This window comes from Lycorma delicatula, chromosome 10 (assembly GCF_047948215.1).
Source record: "Lycorma delicatula isolate Av1 chromosome 10, ASM4794821v1, whole genome shotgun sequence".
Classification (NCBI taxonomy): domain Eukaryota; kingdom Metazoa; phylum Arthropoda; class Insecta; order Hemiptera; family Fulgoridae; genus Lycorma; species Lycorma delicatula.
The window spans coordinates 111308168-111334004 of NC_134464.1; the positions used below are offsets into that span (position 1 = coordinate 111308168).

Below are 25837 nucleotides of genomic sequence, written 5' to 3' on the forward strand. Positions count from 1 at the left end.
CCTACTGAACAAATTTATAACGGTACAGTCTGCAAAATAGTCTCTTTTACATGAAACAAAGAGGAATACCATCTTCTAAATCCGTTACGAAATTTAATAATATTTTTTCTAACTGAACGAAAAATTGTGTTAAAAAAGATAGAACATAACAACAGGAAAAGTAATATCACTTTACAGAATACAACTGAAAATAACGCACTCATTTAAAAATACATTAAAATAAGAAAAAAAATAAAAATAAAATAATTTTCCGCTCGTTTTAAAGTAAACTACAAAATTATGTTATTTAAAAAAAAATCTGGTCAACCTATTTCGTTAATTATTTAAAATAATAATAATCACATTATTTTTTAATATAAATAATATTATATATTACCACCATATTGTTCTTGGAGGTAGTTGTGGTTGGCCAGGATGCATTAGATGTTGTTGAGGTTGCTGTGAATATGGTGGTGCCATAATATTTGTCTGTTGATGCGATTGCGCAGGATCAGGTTTACCTACACCTGTAGCGGTACAAGGTTTACCATCTCTAACTAAAACCGGTACAGCGACACGTCTAGGAGATTGTAATGAGCCGCTGCTATGGTGATCTATACCTAAACCTTTTTCTTGTTGAGCTCTTTTAGTTTTATATCTGTGATTTTGAAACCATATTTTAACTTGTGTCGGCGTTAATCTAATTATCGATGCTAAATGTTCTCTTTCCGGCGCCGATAAATATCTTTGTTGTCTAAATCTTCTTTCTAATTCGTACGTCTGCGCTTTACTAAATAATACTCGTCTTTTTCGTTTTTTATGTACACTTCCATTTGATCCGACCGTCCCTGACGATGTTCCCATTAACGTCCCGCCCGGTCCACCTCCACATCTTGACTGATCATCGTCTTCGATCTAATTACAAAAAAAAAATTAAAATTATAATTACGATTAGCGTAAAAAATTTATTAATTATTTTAAATGACATGCCTTAACAATTCCTTGCTCAAGTTAAACGTTCATTTTTTCAATTCAATGACTAACCGATTTTTGGGCTCATCATCAGGGGAGTTTTTTAATGATTAAAATATTCGTTTAAATTGATTTTAAATACAGTCAAAATTAAAAAAAAAAATTAGTTTCATTTTATTTTGGGGGTTCTATACACAAAGGGAAGCACGAACGGGTGAAAATAAATTTAAAAAAAAAATTGTTTAAACATTAAAAAAAATAGAAAGATACGGCCATAATTATAAATAAACAATGTTATAATTTTCTAGTACGGGGGGGAAAATTTTTGAATAATTTTTTTTTAAGAAATACTATAAAATAAGAGATATCAAAAAAATTAAGATTTTTACATTTTAAATGCAATGGGTAACTTGTGAGATAGTTTTAAATCTATATAAATAGAATACAATCTTCGATTTGTGTGGGCTCTAATAACTCAAAAACTACTAAACCGACTTCGCTGAAAATTTTACAATTTATTATTGATGTCCCGAGAGTGTTTACATCTTAGTTCTTAATATTTAAATATGATTTATTTAGATATTATTATCTGATAACTATCTAAACGAAAAATTTTGTTAAAAAAAAAGATAGAACATAACAACAGGAAAAGTAATATCACTTTACAGAATATAACTGAAAATAACGCACTCATTAAAAAACACATTAAAATAAGAAAAAATAAATTAAATAATTTTCCGCTTATTTTAAAGTAAACTACAAAATTATGTTATTTAAAAAAAAAACGTTATGTTAAACGTAATGTTATTTAAAAACACGTAGTTAGTGTTTGAGGAAATTGATATTGACAGAAAACTATCGATATAAACAATGACAATCGATATGGACGATATCTCTCGATATATACAACCACATTAAATTTATTAAAAGAATTTTTTAGGTTATTTATTTATATTCTTTTTTTTTAATGATTTATGTAGTAGTGAGATTGGTGAGGTTTGAACTGTAGTAAACATTCTGGCAATGGCGAAGCATTACCGAGACCACTATTTTAGAACAAATTTTAAAAAACTGAAGACCTATCGATGTAGAAAATACAGATGCTAAAATATCCCAGTAAAGAGTAGAAATTTTATTTTGACCAAAACACCCCTACCCTTTTTTCCAATTTTTTGAAAAATTTAATACATTCTCCCCGAAGGTAGTACTTGTCTATCAAGTTTGAAGAAAATCGGTCAACGGAGTCCAGAGTTATATGAACACTCGAAGTTAAGAGGTTTAAGGTTCAAATCGTAATAAAGGCGGTTTATTTTATTTGGATTTGAATACTAGATCGAGGATGCCGGTGTTCTTTGGTGGTTGGGTTTCAATTAACCACACGTCTCAGGAATGGTTGCCCTGAGTCTTTTCAAGACTACAAGTTTCCGGTACATTCACATAGATACTGATGAGTTGCTAATGACTTTAATTGTTAATGCGACTATAAAAAACATATTAAATCTATTTTTTTTAATGTCTCAACGCACAAAACTTAAAAAAAAAAAAAACATTTTTTTTAGCTTTTGTTTGACCTATCTATATTCTTACTTTCCCGTTATTATAGCTGTTATAATAGCATATATCGTTTTAGTCGGGAAATTAAAAATTATAATCGTTTTCCAAAGATATCAGCATCTCATCTTAAACTTCGTAAAGCAACAAAGTACATCTTAAATAAAGAGATAACAAATTATAACTAACAAAGTAACAAGATTCTAGATAACAAAATTCTACTGATTAAAATCTATAAAGCTAACCACTGTAAAATTTGTATTCTGTAGACGTTATAATAAATAAAGACTATCTTCTTGTGCATCCATTTTATTAGGATGTCAGAAGACAAGTGAAATTTATCCAGAAATCTTCATTAGAAATAAATAAAAACATACTAGTACATTTAAATTAAAAAAACAACAGGGTTGGATCTAGCAGAACATTTCAATAACCCTAGATTAAATATCGACCAAAAGTTACAAAAACTGACTGCCTGAAAATTTTATGGCCACTACCTGAAAATTTATATATTGGTTAATGTCAAAATAACAAGATCACTGTATTTATCACAGGCTTGGATTTTGTACTTTCGGATTGGTTGCTATAACTTTATTTAACTTTAACTCTATAATTAGTTTTATAATTTTATATAATACATAAAGCTACGCAAAATAGTTATAAGTTATTCTGAGCAAGTCCAATTTTTAAACAAATAGACTTTCCAAAAGATATTCAAAACATTTTTCGGATATCCGAAATAACTTTCTTTTAGACTAATCATAAAAATATAAATTTGTGTTTTGTTAAACGTAAAAAGAAATGATTGTAGAAAACTTGACATGAGACATCAATTATTTTTGTAAGTAGTAGAGTAAATTATTAGGCTTGTTATATAAAGTGGAAATCAAGTGGTTTCTCATTAGTTATAAATTAATATATGTTCCACGTGTAAACAACCAAAATCCAGATGATATTCAACCCTAAAAGTGATATGTTCATTATTTCAAACCCAAAGACTGGTTATCTAATGAACATCATTACTCTCATAAAAAGTAACTATAACTATCCCGTTTTTAATCTCAATTATATCACTATTGTAACAATAACTGAGCTAGATATTTTAATCAATAATGAAGGTGTTTCAATACTTTACATAAACGTTTCTGTGATAATTGTAATTTTTCGTTGAAATCAAGTTTATAGATTACGGCACAACTCGTGTATATTTGCTACTATTATTATTTATTACTCATTCATAAGCAATGTTTTAAGAAAGCCACTAAGAATAATTAAATTATAGATGTGCAATCACTAAATTCTTCTACATCACCCAATCCTTACAAAACCTAGCCAGCCAATTTTCTGAATATCGATTTAAAAAACTTCATATAATGAAATACTTCATATTTGATATAGTTACATAGAAATTCTTAGACAATAAGATGATTTCCGAAATCAAGAGTTCTAAGGTTCAAGTCCTTATAAAGGCAGTTACTTTTATATGAATATTTAAATGCTAGACTGGATGCCGGATATTGTGGATACCGGTGTTATTTGATGGTCGGGTTTCAATTAACCACACGACTCAGGAATGGTAAACCTGAGTCTGTTCCAGACTACATATTTACCGATACATTTACATTTAAATTTCTACTATGTCAGGTCTGGAAAGCCGGTATCAGTAAGTGCATTTGCTTATATACTCACACCCAGACCCGAGAGTAGCTGGAAAACTGATTGGAGAAAACAACATAGAAATTCTAAATAGAATTATAATTTATATTTATAAATTAAATATTTTAAAATCAAGTTTTAAACTTTTTTTAATAGCAAAGTGTAAATAATAGAGAAAAAAAACTAAAAAAGAAAGAATAAAATAGGGGCTTTCGAAACAAAATTTTAGAAAAGGATAAGGGTGTTTATAAAATTTGAAAAAAACTTTTAAGCAAATTGGGGAAGATTAAATTAAAAAAATGTAAGAATGGTATTCTGGAATCGAATACAGCAGACAAGAGTAGAGGAGAAGTACCCTTTCTCCACTAATAATGATTTCTCCTTGATTCGCAAAGGACTAATTTTTACGGTCAAAGGAATATCACCGCCATCAGTTAATTTCCACTTCATTCACCAAATATGTATATATATATATATATATATATATATATATATATCGATTTATGAACATGGTTATATACGTAATATCTGCAGTTATTCGAATAATAGTTCAACCACGATTATGTTATATAGAATCGCATCTGGATTGGGTGATCTCAAATAGTTTTTATTCAGTACCATACTCTAATTGTCGGTGTATTTAGATCTATAAATGATTTTTTTTTTAGTTTTTTTTAAATTTAGTACAAGAAAAAAGACAACAGAATAAAAAAAATTAATTTACTAAGCACTTAGCATCGTTGGTATTAATACAGTTGTATAAATTAATTTCCACTAACGAACAGTTAGAACTAAAACTGTTTCTACACTGTATCTAAATTACACTTTAAACTGTTTCTACACTGTATCTAAATTAAACTGTTATCGACTATTATCTAAGATAATAGTGGCAAATATCTTACAAACATGATGTTACTGTCTTATTGACGTACGAATTAATTTTATTCTTGACGACCGACTATTATAAACATAACAGTTTAATTTAAAAACGATTATCGATTTGAATTTAAATTAACATCTTTTAAAAAATCTCTGAAGATGGAGTAACAGCTCCAAAAGTACAAGGATTTACACTTTTTAAATTGTTCCTAAGTGGAAATTTAATTTGTACAATAAAAAAAATTGTAAGAAGAAATATGTATATTAAATAATTCAGGATGAAACATGTAAACAATTTTAGATTAAAAATGAAAAAGAATTGAAGAACAGTTCAAATCAATCTAGTGACTGATCACGAAAAAGATCGTTTTAATAGATCGAATATTTATAATGTAAAAACGAAAAAGCTGACGAACAGTTGTAGGACATTCCCGGCACGCGGCTCAAAATCCGCGTTCCGGGAAACCCCTACAACTGTGGGTTGTTTCTGATGCACGGATTACACACACAACTTAATTGAAAATATTTATCATTTTATTTAAATATAATATTTTGTCGTTTATTTAATTCAATGATTAAACCAAAGCGCCCGCGCATACCGTATTCAATTCGCGTGGGTGTGGTGGTACTTCACAACTTACGTTGAACAAATTTTGGTTATACAGTCGGTAGACAGATGTAGCTGAGAAGTTAACGCACTAGGTACCGAGTCAACTGGGCGATACAATTCGAGACCCAGCCAGACTGAATTACTCTTTTACACTTTAAATATCATTAATTTATTTAATTCTACCGCTCATCTGTGACCTCACAAAATAACAGAAGACTACAAGGCATTTTTTTGTGGAGCGGGTGCGATTTTTAAAAAATGTTGTTTTACAAATATTATTATTTTTTAATTGTTAACAAATGTGTCTAAGAAAAATTATGACCTTAATAAAGCGAAATGTTGAGATAATGAGGGTGAACTTGCATTACCGCCTCACCCCCTTGACTTTTACAGTTGAAAATTTAATGGCATCAATGCCCATATATAGAAGTAATCTGACCAAGTTTGGTCAAAATTGGTGAAGCAGTTCTAGAGATATAAGGTGATTTAGAGCCCAACACCAAACATACGTACATACGAACATTTAGATCCGGAAAATTTCCATCCGATTTTTTGAGTTCCTTAGGTATTAAAACGTCAAGATCCGGTGAAAACCGTATATGCCCAAATTGGACCGATTAATTACAATACTTTCTCTTCTATAGCCCTATATAAACGGGAAAGTAAAAATTATAGTAATTTTTTCACCAAAAGATGGACAAGTGTTATATTAACAGATTTATACAATCTAGAAGATTTTAAAGACGTAATCAAAATAATTGGAAAGATTTTCAAGAAATATTACTTAACTAAACAACTTTATTAATAAATTGGATCGAAAATTTTAGGATGGTAACAAAAAAATTACGCAACATGCAGATAAAGAGATGCTAAACAAAGAGGTTATATAATCAAATAAAAATTTATTTAATCAATATATCCCCATTAAAAAAGAAATCGATTACCTCTTCCTCAATATCATCTTCAATATCGTGTTCTTGTTTATGATGATCTCCAGGTGTAGAATGTGAAGCGCTTGTAGCACCACTACCGGTTGTACTACAAAGTAATGATGGTGAATGAGATAAGGAAACGTCTGTTACTGTTGGTGATGTGCTATCCGGACTAGCTTGCTGTTGTTGTGCAACGCCTGCAATCAAATAAAAAAATAATAAACGGAATAATAACTTCAGTTTAAAAGGAAAAATTGATTTAGTTATTCCTTATTTAAAACTATTTATACGTATTAAATAAATTATATATAGAAATCTTATTAAATAATATTTTAAGAATTTTGCTTGAAATTATTCTCAAATTAGAAGTTTTCATTTAAAAAAAAGTAGTTAGTTTTAGCACGACCTAAAATTTCAGAAAAAAGTAAATAAAAATGGTAAAAATTATAAAATTTTATTATGTTAAATTATGGATTTATTTCTAATGAATAGTAAAATTATGTATTATTGTACGCAATAAACAAATTACGCAATTGTGCAAGTACGCAATTAAAAAAATAAAAAGTTAATTACGAAATGAATATTTAAAAACACGAAAGAAATTTTTTAATTCTAGAAAAATTTCAAGAGTATTTTTAAAGCTTTTAAATTATTTTTTCTATACGCTTCGAATGAAGCTAATTTAAATATAAAATAACTATAAAGTAACTGATTTTTTTTTGTCAAATTTGTTTTATAAGTTATTGTTTAAAACTAAAATGAATTACGAAAACGTGTAAATTCCTTCAAAGCTCAACAAATAAGATAACTCAAATAGTAAAAGTTTTACTGCTAAAAATAAACTGTTTTAATATTTCTTAAAAGTACGTAAAATAATCCAGCTTATTTTAAAATTTAATTTAATAGCTATATTCACGAAATTTTTAATTTTTAAAATGATTTCTGATTAAAAATGGCACATTTCAACTTAGCCAACTTTTAAAAGATTTAAATAAAAATAAACATTTTTTTAGAAACATAAAATATCATTTTACGCAAAATTTTGTAGTTAAATTAAAATGTATAAAATTGCCTAAACTTTTGTACTAAGCTTTTCCTTTTAACATAATTTTTAAGTAAGTTAATAAATAAAGTAGCTTAAATTGTTTATAATTACGGAATTAACATTTATCGTTTTCAACTTACTCAGTGTAAAAAAAAAATTATTTAAAATTTTAATCAGTTATCTTCTGGAAAAAGTAAAAAACCAAAGACCACATTTTTCCACAACTAGTTTATTTACAATCGACTCCTTAAGTGGAATCGTAAGTTTGAAAAATAAGCACATGATAGAGGTTTTTAAGGAACTCCCAAAATAAACTATCCGTAACAAAAGTTATCAGTAAGCAATAATCTTAAAGTTCATTAGTAAAAGCATATATCTGCCAATACTTCATAGTCCATAAAATCCAACAATAAACAGATAAGTAATAAAAAAAACACAGTTGTTTCTGATGCACGGCTTACACACACAACTTAATTTAAAATTAATTTCTCAAACATGGTACCGCTGATATGTTAAATACATTAACAATTAATATAATCCACCTTACCAGCGCGTTGATACGTTCTCTAGATCTTTCGGCTTACTTGGAATCCATCATCAGGAGTTAAAATTAATGTATTAAAGTCAACGTTTAAAAATCATAGTTAAGTTTAAAAACAGTTATCACTGTTCCGATCCTACTAGTATACTATAGAGACAGATCCTATACAGTATACTAGAAGGACCGGGACAGTCACGACTGTTTTTAAACTTTAACTATGATTTTTAAACTTTGACTTTAATGTATTAATTTTAATTCCTGATGATGGCTTCCAAGAAAGCCGAAAGATCTAGAGAACGTATCAACGTGCAGATAAGGTGGATTATATTAATTGTTAATTAAAAATATTTATCATTTTACTTAATGTTTTATATATTTTTTTTAACCTCCGGGACCACTTTAAGGTATTGCTTCAGAGAATGAGATGAATGAAAACGTTTGTAATATGTAAAAATGGCATGCCTGACCGGGATTCGACCCCGGGACCTCCGGAGTGGAGACGTTACCACTCCAGCCACGGAGGCCGGCTTCGTTTATTTAATTCAATGATTGTAACTAAAGCGCGCGCGCACACCGTATTTAATTCGCACGGTACTAGCGGTGACGGTCAGCATTAACTAAACAAATATAATTTCACAACTTAAAATTTTGCTTGCACGGTGGGCAGACTGGTGTAGCCGCGATGTTTAACGAACTAGGTATTGAGCCAACCAGACCGAATTATTTTTTCACACTTTAAATATTGATCACTTTAAATAAGTTTGGTCAAAATTGGTCAAGTAGTTCTGGAAATACAACGTGATTTAGAGGCCCACAACGAACTACACACGTAGATACGAACGAACATTAACATCCGAAAAATTTCCATCCGGCTTTTTGGGTTCCTAGGTGTCAAAACGTCAAAATCAGGTGAAAATTGCATATGCACAAATTGGACTGATTACAATAATTTCCCTTCTAGAGCTATAACACTATCTAAAGGGGAAAGTAAAACTAACAAATAATCTAACGATAGCTATTCGAACAAAAAAGATAAAACAACTTGTAGCTATATTCAAAAAAAAATAAAGAACATCACTATATTTGGCGATTACAACTTCAAACTGTCATTCAGTAGCCCCTAACTCAAGCACATGGAGACGTTTCAACCTTCGGACGTTTCCACTGTTATCAAGCAGATTAATCGCTAACTGGTTGACGGTGATTTTCTAGACGTTGTTGGTAAATAACGCTGTACTGTCTTACAACCTCACGAACCGTCGGATTACACAGCGATAAAAATTTTACTACATGCTGATAAAGCTAGCGGCAGTCTATGAAGTGGCTGAGTAAAATTAACGTTTCTAATTTATAAATGTTTAATAACTAAATAATTTACGATATTTTTATTATGCTTGTGTATTTCATACGAATATATATATATATGTCGGAGAATAAAGTACAGTGGAGTATCTTCCGACAAAACGATGAGAATATTCTTTAGAATATCTGTATTTTTAGTAGTTTTAAGAAATGTACTATTACTTGTAATATTTTGTAAAATAAGGTTTAAATTGTTTTATTGCGGTAGGCTTAGGCCTAGGTAGGCACATGGTTGTCAAGGTAGTCGGGATCCCAGGACGATAGGGGTTTCATAAAATTAATAAGGAAAAGGAAATATGCAGTAGGCATATTATTTGAGAATATTGAGAAAAGGCAGTCTTGCTTTGGAACCCAGATCGAACAGACGTCCTGGTGATCGCGAATTCGTTATTTCCCTGTGCCTCGGTCTATCGCAAGTTGTTTTAATATTATTTGAATTCTAAATTAAATTAATCTTATATTATAATTCGTGTACTACTGAGTTATTGATAAGTGATAATTATCATTTGTAATTATTTCATTGTACGAGTTATCTACTCATTTTTATTAATTGAACTTTATTATAATCTTATATATTCTCCACTTGTAATAATAAAAATGAGTGAAACACAAAACGTTGAATCCCTGACAAATCTCCAGTCCTCTCCGACATATATATATATATATATATATATATATATATATATATATATATGTGTGTGTGTGTGTGTGTGTGTGTGTGTGTGTGTGTGTGTGTGTGTGTGTGTGTGTGTGTGTGTGTGTGTGTGCGTGTGTGTGTGTGTGTGTGTGAAAATCTTTGTAAGAAATTCATTTACTCAAATGTAAATATTTTATAAAGTGAATGAAAAATTTATCATTTATTTCATCTGTTCTGAAGTACAAAAACAAAATAAACGCAATTAGCTACCTATATTTATATAACTTAAATACTTTTTTCTTTATATTACTTTTATATCTATATTTATTACCAATTTTACCTATATTTAATATTTCTTAAATTAAACAAAAAAAAAATAGTAAGATTTTTTTACTTAACTGTCTACTGTGGAGTTAAATTTCAAAAATCAAATTTATTTCTATTGCACTTTCTTAACAATTATTTGAATATTTTTTCTTAAAAATGGCTAGGAATTAGAACTTACTATACAATTTACAGTATAGATTTCGATTCCTATATCTACATTACTATTTTCTTTTTCTTAATAACTAATTAAAAAATAATAATTTTAAAAAATTGGAGGTTAGAGTAGCTCAGTTACGTAGTATTACTTTCTAAATCGAAACTGCACTAAATAAAAATTATGAACCGAAATGTTGACTCCAGAACAAACCCATATAAAATAAGTATTCACACATTCATTATTACGGATAGTTAGAGACGGTTGAGAATATTACCGTCAGCATCAACCTCTGTGCACCGTTGGCTGTGAGGTGATTAAAATAAGCAAAAATGCAGAACTAAATCTCAGATTTATTCATGATGTAGAACTTAAATATTTTCAAGGAATTTATTTAAATTAAAATTTTTATTAGATAGAAATTAATATTAAAAGTGAATGTGTGTGAGTGTGTGTGAGTGTGTGTGTGTAAGAGAGAGAGAGATAACGTTATATCTGTTAAAAGTTAAAATTTAAATTTAAATTAATTTAAAATAGAATTTAATAAACGTTAAAATTTGTGAGTTTTTTTTATACTGAAAGCTAATGCACTAATTGTGCATTAATAAGAGATAGGAAATGTGAGTTAAAATTCAAACAATCAGTAACCAGTCACCACCGATAATAAAATTGATTAAAAAAAATGATGAATCGATAAATTAACAACAGATAATAAGTTGCAATGTAAAATTAATACCGAATAGAAAAAAAAATATGAACGAAAGGCATCAAAAGCAGATGTTATAAAACTATTATTAAAAATTAAACCGCTGGTGATAGCTGTTAGCAGAGGGCAGCAGAAAGGTTGAAAGAAAGATAGAAGCAGATGTACGGTACGGATAAAATCAGAACAGAATTGAACGATTTAAAACACCCTCACCGCCCCTTATATATTGTGATAAAACTACCCTACTTAATACATACGTATATCATCCAATAAGAATATAACATAAATAAGGGTAGGTTCCGTTAGGTAAGGTTAGTTTAAGTTGGCAACAGTAGTTTCTATAATTACATATATATGTGGGGAAACACACAGGGTATGAGTGAAATAGAATTAGAGGTAGATAAAAGGTAGCGACATAGTAGTGGTATCCCTGTGTGTACCCCACAATAACCTATAGATTTCTTTGTTACGTTATTACACGCCTATTGCGTTCACTTTGACATACAAGTACACACAATGACCGATAAAAGTAGACCGGTGTATATTAGGATAACGTATTATTCAAATCTAAACCCAAAATTCAGTTCTATTATTGTAAGAATGTGTTTTATGTCACCGATGTTAATGCTTGTACTATATAGCTCACAATGAAATCGATATATAATAGGAAAAAACGTTTGAACTATATTTAATTCTTTGTGAAATGTTATTTTCTCAACCCCCACCTTAGCAGTTTTATCATACTTTACCCCACTCTTTTTCCTTATTCATCTCCTTTTTTTTCTTCTTCATCTTCTACATCGTGTACAATCTTCTCTGCCAGTCATTCGGTCACCGATTCATTCAATTCTCATTTGTCAAACAAACAAGAAACATGAACGAGAAAACCGACGGATGGACAGGAAGACATAACAAAACTACAACATCGGTTACAATACACGACAACCAAATACAGATTCTAAGATATTTTTCTTAAGGATTTGTATGTAGTCCTAAGTTTTCTTTCATTCATAATAAAAGATTATATAATAGTGGTAGCGACAAATAAAAACTAACCTAATACTAAAGATTTCCTGTTTGATTCTCTTTTTAATAAAACTGTTTTCAACATCTTTTAATAAATACCGACACACCTTTAAATTGCTACTATTACTGTTAGGTTTTTCTTTTGGATCTTTTTTCATCTAACTTTTATTTAAAATTTTAAAAGAAGTACAATATATATTGTGTATTCTGTTTAACTAGTACATGGATACTCCGACATTTTATTTTTATTACACAAATAGGTGTGGTTTTAGAGGCTGATCAACTACGAAATTACTTCATTGTAGAATTATCTTTTAGAATTATAAAAATGAAAAAAAACCAGAAGTAATTTAAAAATAATGATATGTCATACTGACGCAGATGAAAAAGGTAATCTTTGTGTAACGAATAAAATATTTCACGATAGATGTTTAGAGTATAAAAGGCAGTGAAAAATTACAGAAAACAATTTGAACATTTTTTATTTTATTTTTTTAGTATAATATAGTATAATTTTAATTTTGCCAAGATATTGAACCATGTATTTCCTTTGAAATGATGGAATCATAAAAAATTACTAGAAAAACTTTCAGATACTGCCATCAAAAACATTTGATGTGGACACTGACTTCCTTGTACGCCTATTAAATTACATTTACACGTTTTTAAGAGTACAGAAAATTTTATTTCGCTAATAACTTCTGATTTTTTTCATATTTTTACTTCCTTATACGAAGTAAAGAAAGTTTTGTGATCGCGAATAATTTCGGTTTTCAGATTTCAACGGAAATATTATTTTTGACCATCCCTGAATCCATTTTGACTAGTTTCGTCGTGACGTCTGTACGTATGTATGTAGGTATGAATCTCGCATAACTCAAACACGATTAGCCGTGGGATGTTAAAATTTTCGATTTAGATATGTTTAACATCTAGTTGTGCACCTCCCCTTTTGACTGCAATCGACTGGACCAAAAGTGTTCCAAAAAAGCCCAAAATCCAAAAAATAGGATGCAGTAATAAGCCCTTATTGAGGGTTTTTTAAGATATATCATAAGTTGTACTTGTTTTCATTGGTTCCAGAATTATAACCAGATAAAAGTTTAATTAATGGAACATTTGCATCTTACAAGGGGAAAGCACATCGGTCGAACCAGACCTCCTTTTTTTAACTTTTTTTTAAATTTAAATATATTGATTTATTAATAATTATTAACCTCTGATTGTAAAAAAAATTACGATAAATAATAATTCAATAATAATAATAAAATAATATATGAAAAAATATCAGAAGATATTAATGAAATAAAATATTATGTACTTTCATTTAAAAAGAATGTGTGTATGTAACTTAATAGGCGTACAAGGAAGTTATGTGGTGTACACACCAGATTTTTACTTCTTGTTTCCTTGACAAAAATGACAAATTTATTTAAATTTCACAAAACTGTTTCCTTAAATAAAAGAGGAAAAATCGTACTTCATTTAATTAATCTTTAATTTAGAATAAATTTAATGCGATAAATATTTATAATATTTGAACGAGAAAATTTTGATTTCAAATAAAATTTTATTGAGTAATTTTTAAGAAGTATTAATAATTAAAAAAAATAAATAAAGTACCATTTATTTATTTGAAAAATTGAGGTAGTATTATAAACTATATCAAACTTTCAAACAAAACATACGTAATAAAGTTCATCGATTTCCATAAAGCACATTAATCCATAGTCATATTTTCTATAATCACAAGTTTAAAAGAACTTGCTTTATATGAAAAAAAAAAAAAATATCATAAAAGCTACTTTTACTGACACATACTCAAAAATGAAATTCATGGGAGAATTATCAGCGTATTAAAATCGAGATCAGACAGGGTGATGGACTTTCATCTCTGTTGTTCAATTGTGAACATTGGGAAGGTTGTCAAGGAATGGAATAAGAACTTAAACAAAAATTCCGGGATTAAAGTAGGGATAAAAGGATTGAAGTGCAATTGTCTCCCATTCGTAGATGACATAGTTCTTAGCTAAAGAATGGTAGGAAGAGGAAGAGATACGAATAAAAGAACAAAGAAACAAACGGCTAAAGTGGGGCTTAAAATCTCCTTCATAAAACTAAAATCATGACCAACATTAAGAACTTATAAAAAATTTAGAAATCAATGGTCAAAATATTAAGAAAATAAAACATTTTTAATAACTAGGAAAATGGAACGGGTAGAACACACAAAAAAAGTATTTTTTTAGAGTTCTTTGAGTTTATTGTTTTAGAGTTCTTTTTATTTTATTCCTTTGTGGCGTATTCCAAATGATTAAAGACACATATAATTAAAAAATCACTCTGGAAAAAATCACTGAAGAAAAAATCACTCTGAAAATGTCTCTGATTTTTATTAGAAAGTTAAAATTGTACATTACAACACAATAGTAAAACCAGCGAAACGTTATGCGTAGCGTCAACGTTAGCAATGAATAACAAAGGAAAGAAAAATAATTTTGAAAATATTAGGTGCGAAATTCTAAAAAAAAAAAAATTAATTCCCAACAAAAATTTGAATAAAAAAAAAGACTCTCAGATACAATGAGAAAGATAATAGTTTCTACAACCATATTTCCAGAATGAATAACAACAGATACATAAAAGAAATCTTTGAATTCCTTAATTCTCAAAAAAACAAAGTGCCAAATAGTTCAAACCGGTTCAAGATTTAGTATAACAGAAGAAACCACTAAAGACAGAAAAAATATTATAATATCTGATGTGGATACTACATGACTTCCTTGTACGCCTATTAAATTGCATATACACATTTTTAAAAGTACATAAAATTTTATTTCATTACTAACTTCTGATATTGTTTTCATATTTTTTTTTTAATTGTTATTATTGAATTATTATTATTATTATTCTAAAACCTTTTTACAATCAGAGATTAATAATTATTAATAAATCAAAATATTTCAATTAAAAAAAAAGTTAAATATTAAAAGGAGATGAAGTCTGATTCGAACCGATGTGCCTTCCCCTTGTAAAACACAAATATTTCATTAATTAAAATTTTATTTGACTATTAATTCTGAAACTAATTAAAATAAGTACCACATGATATATCATTCAAAATCTCTCAATGAGGGCTTACCGCAATTAAGAAAAAGTCCAAAATTCAATTTTTTGTTGGATTTTGGACTTTTTTGGACACGTTCGTTTAGGCGATTGCAATCAAAAGGGGAGGTGCACAACTAGATATTACAACAGTTCTAAATCCAAAACTTCTACATCCTACGGCTAATCGTTTTTTAGTTATGCGAGATACGTAGGTACAGACGTCACGCCGAAACTAGTCAAAATAGATTCAGGGATAGTCAAAATGGATATTTCCGTTGAAATCTGAAAACCGAAATTTTTCACGATCACAATACTTCTTTTACTTCGTACGAGGAAGTAAAAATAAAAACCAAAACTTCCAGGAGAAATCAAGACGTGGACAAAACACAAAGAAAGCCAAATCTGGAAGAATAAAAGATTACTACGAAAAAAGAAAAGTTTGTATGCATCAGAAGAAATTGATTTACCACAATCTCGAATTTCCCACCTAAGGCCGAGAAATAGAACTAAAAAAGGCTACGTTTTTAAGTTTTACGAAAAAAAATCTAGTTTTTATTTTCGTTATTTTTTTTATTTATTTTTTATTAAGTTCGTATTAAAAATATTATCTGAAAAGGTTACATTTTCCAAATGTAAATAAAATTACATATTATATCACTTGTAGAAAGATTGAATCTATATTAATAAAAAATCCCCTGTTTTTAAGCACGATTAAGTTATTTAAAAATAAATTATCATAATCCAAAGATAATAACAATTTTCATGATGTACTAATTTTCTAAAAGGAATCCTCCTTAATCCAAAAAATAAACAACAAAACTAACTACACGTTTTATATGATTAATTTATCTGTAAACACTTACAAGTTAATACAAGTAAGGGCTAAAACCGGAATATTAGGTCCAATCTGATACAAGTACGATTGGATTTTATTAAAAACCATCAATCAATTTAAATCCTTAAGTAACGAGGTTAAAATGAATACAAATGAAGAAAATAACACCCCCTACACTGAGCTGATTTTTCAACCCCTCTTTATACTTATATACGTTGGCTATTGCCCTATAACTAACCGACCAAATCTCAACCCTCTGAAATGTTAACATGTAATGAATTACGCTGAGGAGGGTGTACAGTGCTAATATACTTGTAGTAATAATAATAATAGTAACAGATAAACCTATGTAATCTTTCTATATGCAATATTAATTTAAATCTATAGATAATGAATTTAACCTGTAACTGCTAACAAATAATCTAATTTAAATTAAAAATAAAAATGATCAATTGAATAGAAATTTTAAATTACCGGTTTTTTTTTGTGGGGGTTACCGATAAATTAATTCACCACAAAAGCTTACAAAGAAGCTTTTTTGTGAGAATATAAAAATAAAAATTTTTAACGAATGAAAAATGCCATACCTGACCGGAATTTGAACCCAGGACCTGTGGATGAAAGGCAGAGACACTACCAATCAGCCACAGATTTTTTGTTTTAAAATACCAAATTAATCGGTGCATTTAAATAAAATTATTTATATTATAATTAATAAAATTAATACTAATCAAGAATATAATCTTAGAGTAAATTTATTAAAATATATAATAAAATATTAAAAAAAGTCTAAATAATAGGAACGGGTTAGAAAAAATAATAAAGACTAATTGTTAGAGAAGAAATTATAAGTGAAATTCCGGTAACGAGATTTGGATTTCTCGTGAACAAAAATGTAGGATGTAAACATCATATTCAACGCATAATTTTTAAAAATTGTACAAAATCAACTGTATTATTAAAATAAAATAATTAACCGATCAGCATCACATGAAGAAATTAAAATTGGTAAAAAATTTTTTATATTCTTACAAAGTTCGCAAAGATAATTAAGTTCTAAGGTTCCACTTCGATATCTACTTTTAAAGAACAAAAAATTATTATTATTATACTTGTTTTAGCTTATTAACACGAGAATTGTGGACCAATTTAAACTTTTTTTTTTAATTTTTAACTTTTCCTAACACATGCATTTCAAGTTTTTAATCAAAAGTAATTATGATTTATCAAGAATTCACAAAAAGAAAATGGAAAATTCACATAAAGTCACCTTAATTGATGCTGAATCGATCCATTTTTACAGCATGTATCCAGCAATTTTAGATTTTATATACTTAATGAAAAAGGCAAAGTAATAATTATACTTTGAAATAAATAAATATATATATATATATATATATATATGTGCAAATAAAAAAATATATTATTTCCTTCTTGAAACGCATTTGTAAGTAGACAAATGCGTTTACTTACAACGCATTTGTAAATAAACGCATTTGATTAGTAGCGCATGATTACATCATAATTTTATCATTTCCTGTATCATTTTATTTCCTGTATTCATTTTATTTCCTGTATTGCAATATTTAATAGTAATACAGTGTTCAAAAGTGACGCAACCACGAAGAAGAATGGAAGAAAACCAGGAAGAATGTTTCCTTCTTTTGTTGCAAGTTTAATTGAGGAAAAATGGGTTACTTAATGCAGCAGAAAATATTCATTGTTTCTCAATGTATTAGATGTACCAGTTATGTCCAGACCCAGAATGCCTTCACAGAAAAGTTTGGCGTGGATACACCAAACAAGTCCTCCCTCAAGCGGCTTTACGTCATGTTCCAAGAGAGAGGGAACGTGGCAGATGCAGCCAAAAGTGCTCGACCGATAATGCTAACGCCAGGAAAGTTGATCGACGTGCAAGTTGCACATTCTGTTATTCCCAAGAAGTCTATGCGACGGCCGTCTAGCCAGTCTGGTCTCTCCGTTGGTGGTGACCACACGACAACGCTAAGTGTTTAGATGAATCCGTACAAAATCATGCTGTTCATGAGTTGTTACCTGCAGTCACTGGAAAACGTGTAGCTTTCTGTCAGTGGTTCGTATCATCTGTAATGCCAGATGACGAATTAGATAATTAGTTTTGGTCTAACGAAGTATGGTTCCCCTTGATGAAAACGTGAATGAACAGAACTCACGCATTTAGTGCACAGAAAATCCACATCAGCTGTACGAATCTCCACTGCGCGGAAAAAAGTGGTTGTTGGGTGTGCAATGTCACGTAAGCGAATCTTCATGACAATCTTTCACGGCACAGTGAACTGTGAACGCCACATACTAGAAAACACGTCAACGCAACAGGCTAGAAAACACGTGGTTTCAGCAGGGCAATGCTACGGACTCATACAGCCAAGAACACTATGATTTTCTTGTATCAGTGTTTTCATGGACAAGTGATTTCGAAGGGATTGTGGCCACCTCGGTCTCCTGATTTAACCCTTCCTGAATTTTTGTTGTGCGGATACCTAAGAATACTACATACAAAACTCATCCTCACACAATTCCCGAATTTCAGAGCGAAATTGAACGATGTGTCCCTGCAATACCGCAACAAACGTTACAACATTTATTTAAAAGCACGCAACGTCGTATTCAATTATGTGAATCGCATAATGGTGGCTACCACTACTATTGTACGAGTAACTTACTCTTTTTCCCTTAAGGTTGCGTCACTTTTTGAATACTATTGTCAATATAGTATTTTACTGAATATATTGTAAAATGAAGATGCAATAAATTTCTTTAAAATGGTTTAGCAATAAATTTTACCTCTACTTGCATACAAGTGTATATATGTGTGTGTGTGTGTGTGTGTGTGTGTGTGTGTGTGTGCGTTCACACGCATGCACGCGCGCACACGCACAATTTAAATATGAAATAAAATGTAATAAATATGTTGTTTCTTCTAATAGTAAACCGTTTTTGTGAACTTTAATTTAAAATATTCTATCGATTACTTAAAATGAATTTCTTCTTTTCCATTGATTCTTAGGATTACTTCAACATTTCATTTCAAATACAAAGTAAGTAATTTCAATCTCTGAGGGATTTTCAAGAAATTATAATAAATTATTTCAACCAATTTATTTCGAACATTTTGTGTTATATTTTTAATTTTCTACACTATTTCTAAACATGTCATAAATAAACAGTATTCTTATATATTCTATTCAGTTTATCTAAAAAAGAATTTCAGGTACAAACACAAAAAATACTTTACAGGTAAAAACAAAATAATTGTATGAAGGCTTTCTACGTAATGTAGAGGTGTTGCTAAATGAATCTTCCGATGAGCTAATATTTATGTTTACTGTAATATTATCTGAAAATTATTTTCTTATCCACGTGAGCTCGCGCGCGTGCATACACGCGCACGCGCGCACTCACACACACACACACCCATGAAGAAACACCTAAAATTTTGTAAATATATGTAGATTTATGTTCTTTTCATAGATCTATTTATAAAAACAAAACCAGTTCTTCACAAAAAGCCATCTTTTTTTTGTGTTTCATTAATGAATTGTACTTTTATGACTTGATAAACGAGGAAACTTTGTTAAAAAATACCTTCTTTCAAAGAAACTTTTTATCGATTACGAATTAACTATTAAATGGCAAAATCCATTTAAAAATTCATTAAATGTTTTCGGGACTTTCTAATACTAATATATCATATAACTAATTATTGGAATAAAAACTGGAAATTCTGTTAGTTTATTATAATAATTATATTTCTTGTAATTACTTTATTTTGGTTTTTGTTTTGCTTTTTAATTAGATATACAAAAACATTTTTCAGCTTTTCTAAGCAAAGACACCAAGTTAACCAAGGAAATATAAATGTATTATATAAATTTAAAATGAGATAAAATTACTTCTTTAAAGGATAACATGAAATTTGAACTTAGGAAAAAAGTATTAAGAGATAAAAATTTATCATATATATATATATATATATATATATACAAAGGGAATTACCTATTAATGTGTAATCAGTGGCACACCATATTATCTTTGTTTTGTTTAATTAAAATTGTCACAACAAAATACTTTTTCAAGTGAATTTAATAATTATTTATATATCAACAACAGATTGCGTCCAATATCATTTAATGATGGATAACAAATTTCTGTAGCGAGTAAAAATTCCATGCCTGAACGAAACTCGAATTCGGAACGGGCGGATGAAAAGCAGAAACACTACCACTAATAAATTAACAAATAATACAATACTCTTTTAGAAGAACTTTCTGATTTCAGTATAACTCCCGATTCATGATATTAATTATATTTTAATGAGATTATACCTGTATCACTGGATTAAGATACCAATGTATAAAATTCTCAAAAAAAATTAAATATAAATGAATTTTCGCTTCAATTAGAATGACATTAAAAAACCATAAATATCGGTGCAAAGGTCCTTTACAATATTACAGAAAAACTTATCATTCTTTTTATTTTTACTTCCTTGTACGAAGTAAAGGAAGTATTGTGATCGCGAAAAATTTCGGTTTTTAGATTTCAACGGAAATATCCATTTTGACCATCCCTGATCTAGTTCCGACGTGACGTCTGTACGTTCTTAAGTATGTTGCGGCAAAATGTGGAAGAGCACCGTCTAACTGAAAAATGGAATTCTCCGGTATTTGGGACGCTGCAACCCTTTTAACATATCCTGGAAGATGTTCCCGTTATTTTTTTTTTTTTCAGTAAAAAAGAAGGGGCCAATAACTCTGTCTCGTCAAATAGAACATCACACATTCACGTTTTCACTGTCACGTTAATGTTCAATAACGGCATATGGATATTCAGTACCTTACATACGAACATTATTCCGATGTACTCGTCCAGAAATATGAGACGTTACTTCATCATAGAAAATGAATTTGTTTAAAAAAAAATCATTATCCTCCTGTAACCTATCCAGAATGTCTACAGTAAAATCAAATCGCTTCACTTTGTCCTGTGGATAAAGCTGTTGCAACACCTGAATTTTGTACGCAATGGAACGTAACCGTCTTTTTAACACACTGTGAATAGTTGTTTTAGGAATGCCCAATCGTCTAGATTACTAACAGATTTCTTCGGGCTACTCAAGAAACTTGTTCGCATCGCTTTAATCATTTCATCAGACGTTGATGGCCATCCTGAACGTTTTTGCTTTAGTAGGCTGCCTATTGCTTTGATTTGTTTGTCCCACTGCCGAATGTTATTTTCATGCAGGGGGAGTCTTCGTTGTACACACGACGGTATTCACGCCTAACATGTGTAACTGACTCAAACATAGCAAGCCACAAGACAAATTGAACCTTCCTCTGCACCGCAAACACGATGACTAACGCGCACGTGTTACTTGTGTACACTGGAAAAACAATGGGCGTGCGCCAGCTTTTGCACACAAACTTGCAGTGTTTCTCTTAATACAGTTCATCTCTTTACAATGCTTTGTTCTGAAGCTATATTCATTTAAAACGCCACTATTATTTTACAGAGACTGTATATTGCATATTATCCTAACACACATTTTCTTTAGTTCATATGTTGTAAAGCAATAATAGATTAGTATTTTTATAGTTAATATATCATGTACAATCAATGGGAAAAAGAATTTTAATAATTTAATAAAATAAAATAATTAAAGAGTGCGCAAAGAGAAAAGAACAACTGAACACTTGGTCAAAAGATCGAAAAAAATACTTGCTATTTTTTAAGACTGTTTTATTTTTTCAAATATATTTACTTAAAAAATATATATATATAAATATGGATACACCAACCAAAAAAATATTGCCCGTATGAAAAAAAGAAACATTAACACGATAAACCTGTTTTTTAGATAAAAATAGAGAAATTAATACAGAGAGACGATTAAAAGTAGTAATTGTGACGGCAAATGAAAAAATTATTTTAACATTATCTACGTAAAAAGTTTAATTTCTTTGCTTAATCAATTTTTCACTTCAGTAATCTGAAAAACATTTACAGTTGAAGAAACGAATACAGAATCGTAGAAATTTGTCCATCAGATAAATTTTAATGCGTGGAAGTTTTATTTTTTATTAATTTTTATCATATGCAGTTTTAATCTATATGTATATTCAATTTACATGTAGTAAAGTTTGAAAATTGTATATACAACAAAATATAAGTATAATTGAGACCGTTGCTTTTAAATCTATTAAAATAATTATACATATATATATATATGGAATAAAAAATTAAAGAACATACCTCTTAATTCAGTTAGTGTGCTCGCCCAATGTTGTTGTATTACTTCTGTCGGTGCTTGAAGACTAGTTGGGAATATTAAGTTATGAGGACCCAAAGGTGTTAATTCTGCTCCTAAAACAAATAACGAAACACCAAACTCAATTTTTTTTTCTAATTTGTATTTAAAACTAGATAATTTTACTAGATCATAAAATATTATGTCAAATTTAAATATAGTTAAAAAATAGCCGACCATAAAAAATGTATATTTTATCATTTGCTACAAAAATTGACCTAAGCTAATATCAACAATAGTATTTAAGTAATTTTTTCTATTTTGATTGCAACTCATGCACCTATTTATGTACGCATCGTTCTATTTAATGTAATCTTTAATTATAGCCGGACGCTAAGCATAAAATTATTTAACTGTGTATACAAATAGAACAAATTCTAAAGTTTCAAAAAAAGTGTTACTTTTTATAAAAAATTTTAATGCGTTTGAAAATGTTGAACATGATCGTATAACACGCTTAGATTTATTTAAAAATTCCAGACACCTTAAGTGAAAAATAATTAAAATATTATGCTTCCTCTAATTATTTTAAAATAGGCCTAAAACTGATATGTTCATTATATTTACTATTATTAACAAGTCCTAAAATACAGAAACCCAAACGGTTATCACTCTTTATTTATTATTACTAGTCTATTACTTGTATATTATTGAAAAAATAATTTTCTTTGACTAAAAATTTTTATTTCAAATAATCTAAGTATATAATATCATTGAGTAACAATTCTACACTTTGTTTAATTAAATTTTTATTCTTCGAGTTATTTACTAAACACATCAAATAATGTGGTTTTTGGTTTTTTTTAATGAACTTATTCAGTTTCGAACTTTATTTAATATTATGTATGCATATTTTCGAGAAAACTATAATAAATAAAATAAATATTTTTTTTAAAATAACATAAAAATCCTTAAAAAAGCACAAAAAATACATTTTTGAGTTCTTTAATTTCAAACTCTCAAAAAAATTTTAAACAAATAATCACCAAAAATGTAATAACCCTTAATTTTTTTACAGTATTCACAAAATAAACACCTAAAAAAGAAATTGAATATTTTTTTTTTAATAATTATAACAAGAAATATAAAATCTTCCATTTAAATCGTGTGGAAGAAACTTATTACCGGGTCACTAAATCAAATCCCTCAAAAAAGTCATCAAAATCTGTGCATTTAATAAAAAATAAAGCTTGGAAATGTATAAAGAGAAATAATATGGATCAAATTGAGAACCTGCTGTTTTTTAAGCCGATTACAAATTGAAAATTTCTCAATTTTTTATGGTTATTCTACAAAAAATTGCATTTATTGTAAATTATAAATTTAATATCATTTTTTTTTTCTTAAAAATACTCAATCTTCTTCTTAAGAAATTTTAGAAAAAATGTTTTTCATTAATAAAAGTATAATTTGGGTTGTCTTTTAAACCCTTCCTTTTTATTTTTTTACATTATTTTGAAATACAATTTTTATTTTATGGTTTGTAAAATTTTAAAAAAATTAGGGTTCAAATACAGAGATAGAAGAACAATTGCTAACATGTACAGGAACCAAACAGCAACAATAACAATTGAAGAACATAAGAAAGAAGCTCTAATAAGAAAGGGAGTCCGACAAGGATGTTCCCTATCTCCGTTACTTTTTAATCTTTACATGGAACTAGCAGTTAATGATGTTAAAGAACAATTTAGATTCGGAGTAACAGTACAAGGTGAAAAGATAAAGATGCTACGATTTGCTGATGATATAGTAATTCTAGCCGAGAGTAAAAAGGATTTAGAAGAAACAATGAACGGCATAGATGAAGTCATACGCAAGAACTATCGCATGAAAATAAACAATAACAAAACAAAAATAATGAAATGTAGTAGAAATAACAGATGGACCGCTGAATGTGAAAATAGGAGGAGAAAAGATTATGGAGGTAGAAGAATTTTGTTATATGGGAAGTAAAATTACTAAAGATGGACGAAGCAGGAGCGATATAAAATGCCGAATAGCACAAGCTAAACGAGCCTTCAGTAAGAAATATAATTTGTTTACATCAAAAATTAATTTAAATGTCAGGAAAAGATTTTTGAAAGTGTATGTTTGGAGTGTCGCTTTATATGGAAGTGAAACTTGGACAATCGGAGTATCTGAGAAGAAAAGATTAGAAGCATTTGAAATGTGGTGCTATAGGAGAATGTTAAAAATCAGATGGGTGGATAAAGTGACAAATGAAGAGGTATTGCGGCAAATAGGTGAAGAAAGTAGCATTTGGAAAAATATAGTTAAAAGAAGAGACAGACTTATAGGCCACGTACTAAGGCATCCTGGAATAGTCGCTTTAATATTGGAAGGACAGGTAGAAGGGAAAAATTGTGTAGGCAGGCCACGTTTGGAGTATGTAAAACAAATTGTTGGGGATGTAGGATGTAGAGGGTATACTGAAATGAAACGACTAGCACTAGATAGGGAATCTTGGAGAGCTGCATCAAACCAGTCAAATGACTGAAGACAAAAAAAAAAAAAAAAGGTTTGTAAAATGACAATGGTATTCATTCTTTATGGTATGTATCCTATTCGTAAAACTACTAGAAGATACCCATCGTATGACACGTTTCGAATTGGTTTCTTCGAAACCAACTGAATAAAGTCGGATTTCCTAGTATTCATTTAAAATCATACGATAAAATTATAAATACTCAATCCAACAAACAAATTTAATTTTATACAAAACTATTTCACGATTATAATAATTTAAAATTTAAGATCTGGTTATAACAGTAATATTGATAAATACCTGGGTTATTAGGTCCTAATGTGTCTTGCCCCTGAGCTTGACCAACTTTAGCATCATTCAAATCTAATATATCACTTATATGAAAACCTGAAGATCTACCCTGAGATGTTGGTATTTTCATGCTATCTAATATCCTGAAAAAAAAAGAAAAATAATTTTAGGTTTATAAATTGTATTATTATCTAATTATTACGCTATCGCATTCGATGTTATCTATCAGCAACTGTTACTGGGCATATGTATAAATAAATACATAAATAATAACATAAAAATAGAATATAATTTAAAAACAAGAAACAGAGAGGATAATGTCAGGAGATGATATCGTTATTTGAGGAGAAAAAAAGGAAAACATTCAAAAAGAACTAACAAAAATGAGAATGTAG

At 28.9% G+C, this 25837-nt stretch overlaps 1 protein-coding gene across 1 annotated transcript; it reads right to left on the minus strand.

Annotated features, from left to right (window-relative positions):
- Positions 1 to 344: 344 nt before the first annotated feature.
- Positions 345 to 25580, minus strand: LOC142331499 (uncharacterized). Its single transcript, XM_075377444.1, has 4 exons — positions 25452 to 25580; positions 22612 to 22722; positions 6592 to 6776; positions 345 to 894 (listed from the first exon to the last, which is right to left on the minus strand). Exons 1-4 carry the CDS (start codon positions 25570 to 25572, stop codon positions 373 to 375), a joined length of 939 nt encoding a protein of 312 aa, XP_075233559.1. The 5' UTR covers positions 25573 to 25580; the 3' UTR covers positions 345 to 372.
- Positions 25581 to 25837: the final 257 nt, after the last annotated feature.

Excerpts from the sequence above, each read along its gene's own strand:
- LOC142331499 (XM_075377444.1), bottom strand. The coding sequence starts at position 25,572 with ATGAAAATACCAACATCTCAGGGTAGATCTTCAGGTTTTCATATAAGT. Across the intron at positions 22,723-25,451 it reads ATTAGGACCTAATAACCCAG|GAGCAGAATTAACACCTTTG; the intron begins GTATTTATCAAT and ends TATTTGTTTTAG. Across the intron at positions 6,777-22,611 it reads CACACTAACTGAATTAAGAG|GCGTTGCACAACAACAGCAA; the intron begins GTATGTTCTTTA and ends ATTTGATTGCAG.